Source organism: Odontomachus brunneus, unplaced genomic scaffold, assembly GCF_010583005.1.
Source record: "Odontomachus brunneus isolate Ranch 3 - 2012 unplaced genomic scaffold, Obru_v1 Obru_scaffold_048, whole genome shotgun sequence".
NCBI lineage: Eukaryota > Metazoa > Arthropoda > Insecta > Hymenoptera > Formicidae > Odontomachus > Odontomachus brunneus.
The window spans coordinates 1878449-1881752 of record NW_022639498.1 but is presented as its reverse complement, the minus strand read 5'-3'; the positions used below and the strand labels follow the sequence as shown (position 1 = coordinate 1881752).

Sequence of the window (3304 nt, the reverse complement as noted above, 5' to 3'; positions counted from 1 at the left end):
AAAGACATTGGAGAACATGGCAGACGAGCAATGAGACGAATAATTACTAATACACTAGCTATTAAGTATTCTTGGAGCAGACAGAAAAAAACTATTAGATTTAAAGATTTGTTGATTTCAAAACTTATTGTAGGTAAGTCACATTAAAGTATACAACATGTACGACATGAATATTTCATTAATATAAAGTTATGGATAGTATGCTTGATCTTCTAAAGTCAGATATAATTACTATATTACTTTTTCAGTTACGCAGTAAAACAGTTCTATTAATAATATTCTATTTGTTATAGATTCCGTGGCATCGGCGCACGCGTCTGCTAACATCAAAAAATTGGAAGACGCTATACAATTGTGGTTAAACCATGCGTCCGATCGGGAAAAAAAAGCGGAAAAGAGAAAAGATCATCGTGAGTTAAGTAAGTAAGTAAGTCTTGAGCGGGTAGAGTTATTTCAGCTCTTACAGTCACCTGGATTTATAAGTTCCTCTGTGACATCCCGCTGTTTACTTGAGATGCTCCTATTGGTCTAGCCCGGTGTTATTTACCAGGCCACATAGTTTGTTGATCCTCATTTCTTTTAGATCTTTGGGTTCTGAGAACATCTGCCCCCAGGATCTGTATCTTCTTATTGCTAATAGGGGGCAACGACACAGGATGTGGATGCTGTCCTCTTCTTCCCCGCATAGCCGGCAATTTTTTGGCTCAGCCATTTTCAGGTTGTATAGATGTGCTCTTAAGGCCATATGTCCCGTAAGGAGCTTAATTGCGAGCCTCAATTTCTTTTTGTTCATCGTCAGTAGTTCACGGGCCCTACTTTTCGATGGTTTTTCAATCAGGAGTTTAGCCCGCCGGCAGCCTTGTCCTCGTTCCCATGAGTCCAGATGCTCCTTTTCTAGGCTTTTCTTGATATACTCTTTACCAACGGCGAAGGGAATGCCCATCTCCTGCTCAAGCGGGTCCTCCAGAGTACCCAGTTTTGCAAGGCCATCCGCTACTTCATTGCCATGTAGTCCCCTGTGTCCAGGGATCCATATGATGGTGACTTTGTTAGTTTCTCCCAATTTATTTAGTGCCTGCTTGCAGTCCCATACCACTGATGATTCAGTGGTGGTTCCTTCGAGCGCGCCTAACGCTGCTCTGCTATCCGAGCAGATAAGAATGCTCCTATCTTTTACGTCTTGTGCAATTTGGATTTTGACGCATTTCAGTATGGCAAGCACTTCCGCCTGAAATACTGTGGCCCATTCATCCATAGGTATAGTTACCCTTTGATCAAACTTCTGGCAATAGAAGCCCGCTCCAAAGCGACCATTCGCCCCCGACCCGTCTGTGTACCAGATGTCCGTGTTTGGATGTATGGGAAGCCTGATAGTTTTCCACTCGTCCCTTGTTGGTATTTGAACTTTAAAGTTCCTATCCAACTGGTACTTTTTTGGGATCCTATCCTGTCTTAGAGTGAAGGGGCTTTCTTGGAGTAGCTCTAGTCCCATTTGTCTTCCTCCACCTCTCCACTCGCTTTGGCATTTTAGCCTATAGGCCGTGAGTCTGGCTATACAAATGATGATTCTGTCCAGTGGTGGAACGCAGAGTGCTACTTCTAGCACCTCTGTGGGGGTGGTTCTCATGACCCCCGTTAACGCCCTCAGGTAGTTACCTTGAAGGCTTCTCAGCAGGTTCCTAGCTCCCACTTTTTCCACTCTGGACTTCCAGACTACGGCTGCATAGGTCAGTCTCAGTCAAGGTAGTAGGACTGCCTTGTATAACCATAGGGCTATCTTGGGTTTTAGGCCCCATGTTTTGCCCATTGCTCTTCTGCATGCCCAGAAGGCTGCGTAGAATTTAGTCCTCTTCATCTCGAGATGTTGTTTCCAGTTGAGTTTGGGGTCTAGATAGACTCCCAAATATTTCACCAGAGGAGCATATTTTATTTCTATGTCCCATAGCCTTAGTGGTTCTATGGGCTCGGGTTTGTATTTTCTGGTGAAGATCATGGCTTCGGTCTTCATTGGATTTACCTTTAGCCCCTTAGCCTGACACCAGTTTTGTACAACCTTAAGGGCCCTGTCTATCAGTTCCTTGAGGGTTGAGAGAAAATTGCCCCTTGCCACTATAGCCACGTCATCTGCGTAACCATATGTGGAGAGCCCCATTTCCTGTAGCTTAACTAGGAGGTCATTGACCACCAGGCTCCACAGCAGCGGCGATAGCACCCCGCCCTGCGGACATCCCTTGGATGGTTCCCCCTCCAGGGTTAAGTCTCCAAAGTTGACCGTTATAACTCTTTCCGTCAACATGCTTTGTGTCCAATCCACAAGCCCTGTAGGAATGTGGTGCCTGGTCATCGCCTCCCTGATCATTTTGTATGAGGTGCTGTCAAAAGCTCCCTCTATGTCCAGGAAGACTCCCAGTGCATATCCTTTTGCCTCTAGCTGCGTCTCAATCCTGCTCACAAGGTGATGTAAGGCAGTATCTGTTGATCTGCCCTCCCTATAGGCATACTGAGACGCAGCCAGTGGATGCAATGTTAACGTTCCTTTTTTCAGATGATTATCAACCAGTCTTTCTAAGCTTTTCAGCAGGAAGGATGTAAAGCTAATAGGTCTGAAGTCTTTTGCCAATATATGGCCGTTTCTGCCCGGCTTTGGTATGAAAATAACTCTCGTACCTCTCCAGGCTTGTGGTACATGTCTTAATGCTATACTAGCCCTAAACACTTTGGTTAGTGGACCTATCAAGTAGCTAAGTCCCTTTTGTAAGAGTATGGGACTTATTCCATCTGGTCCTGGTGCCTTATAGGGATCGAAGGTCCTTACCGCCCATTCGACCGCCTTCGGGGACACCACTTCAGCCGCCAGTGACCATTCCCTAAGTTTATACTCTTCCCTAGTTTCTTGATCATTTAACTTATTTTGTGAGTATGTCGTTTCCTGAAACCCCGGAAAGTGTATCTCCAGGAGGTGTTTCAACGACTCTCTTATAATTTCCGTATAATTACCATCGGGCCGCTTTAGGCATCCTAAAATGGGACGGTTATCTTGGATTTTGAGGATTTTGCTTAGTCTGGATGCCTCTGAGGCATTCTCTATACTGTTGCAGAAATCTCTCCAGCTTTTGCGCTTGGCTTTTATGATTGCCTTGCTGTATTTGCATTGGGAATTTCTAAATATTTCCCAGTGTTGTGGTAAGCCTGATTTCCTGGCTTTGTTGAATTTCTTTCTTACCTCCGACCTAAGCTTCTGTAGCTCTTTGTTCTACTATGAAATCTTGGTTGTGGAGCGTTTCCTGGTCATGGAACAATTGGT

The 3304-nt window shown here is 44.9% G+C and overlaps 1 protein-coding gene across 1 annotated transcript; it reads right to left on the bottom strand.

Moving 5' to 3' along the window:
* Positions 1 to 520: 520 nt before the first annotated feature.
* On the bottom strand, positions 521 to 1627 carry LOC116844972. The gene has a single exon (XM_032817178.1). The coding sequence runs from the start codon at positions 1625 to 1627 to the stop codon at positions 521 to 523; it is 1107 nt and encodes a 368-aa protein (XP_032673069.1).
* Between the last annotated feature and the right edge of the window lie 1677 nt (positions 1628 to 3304).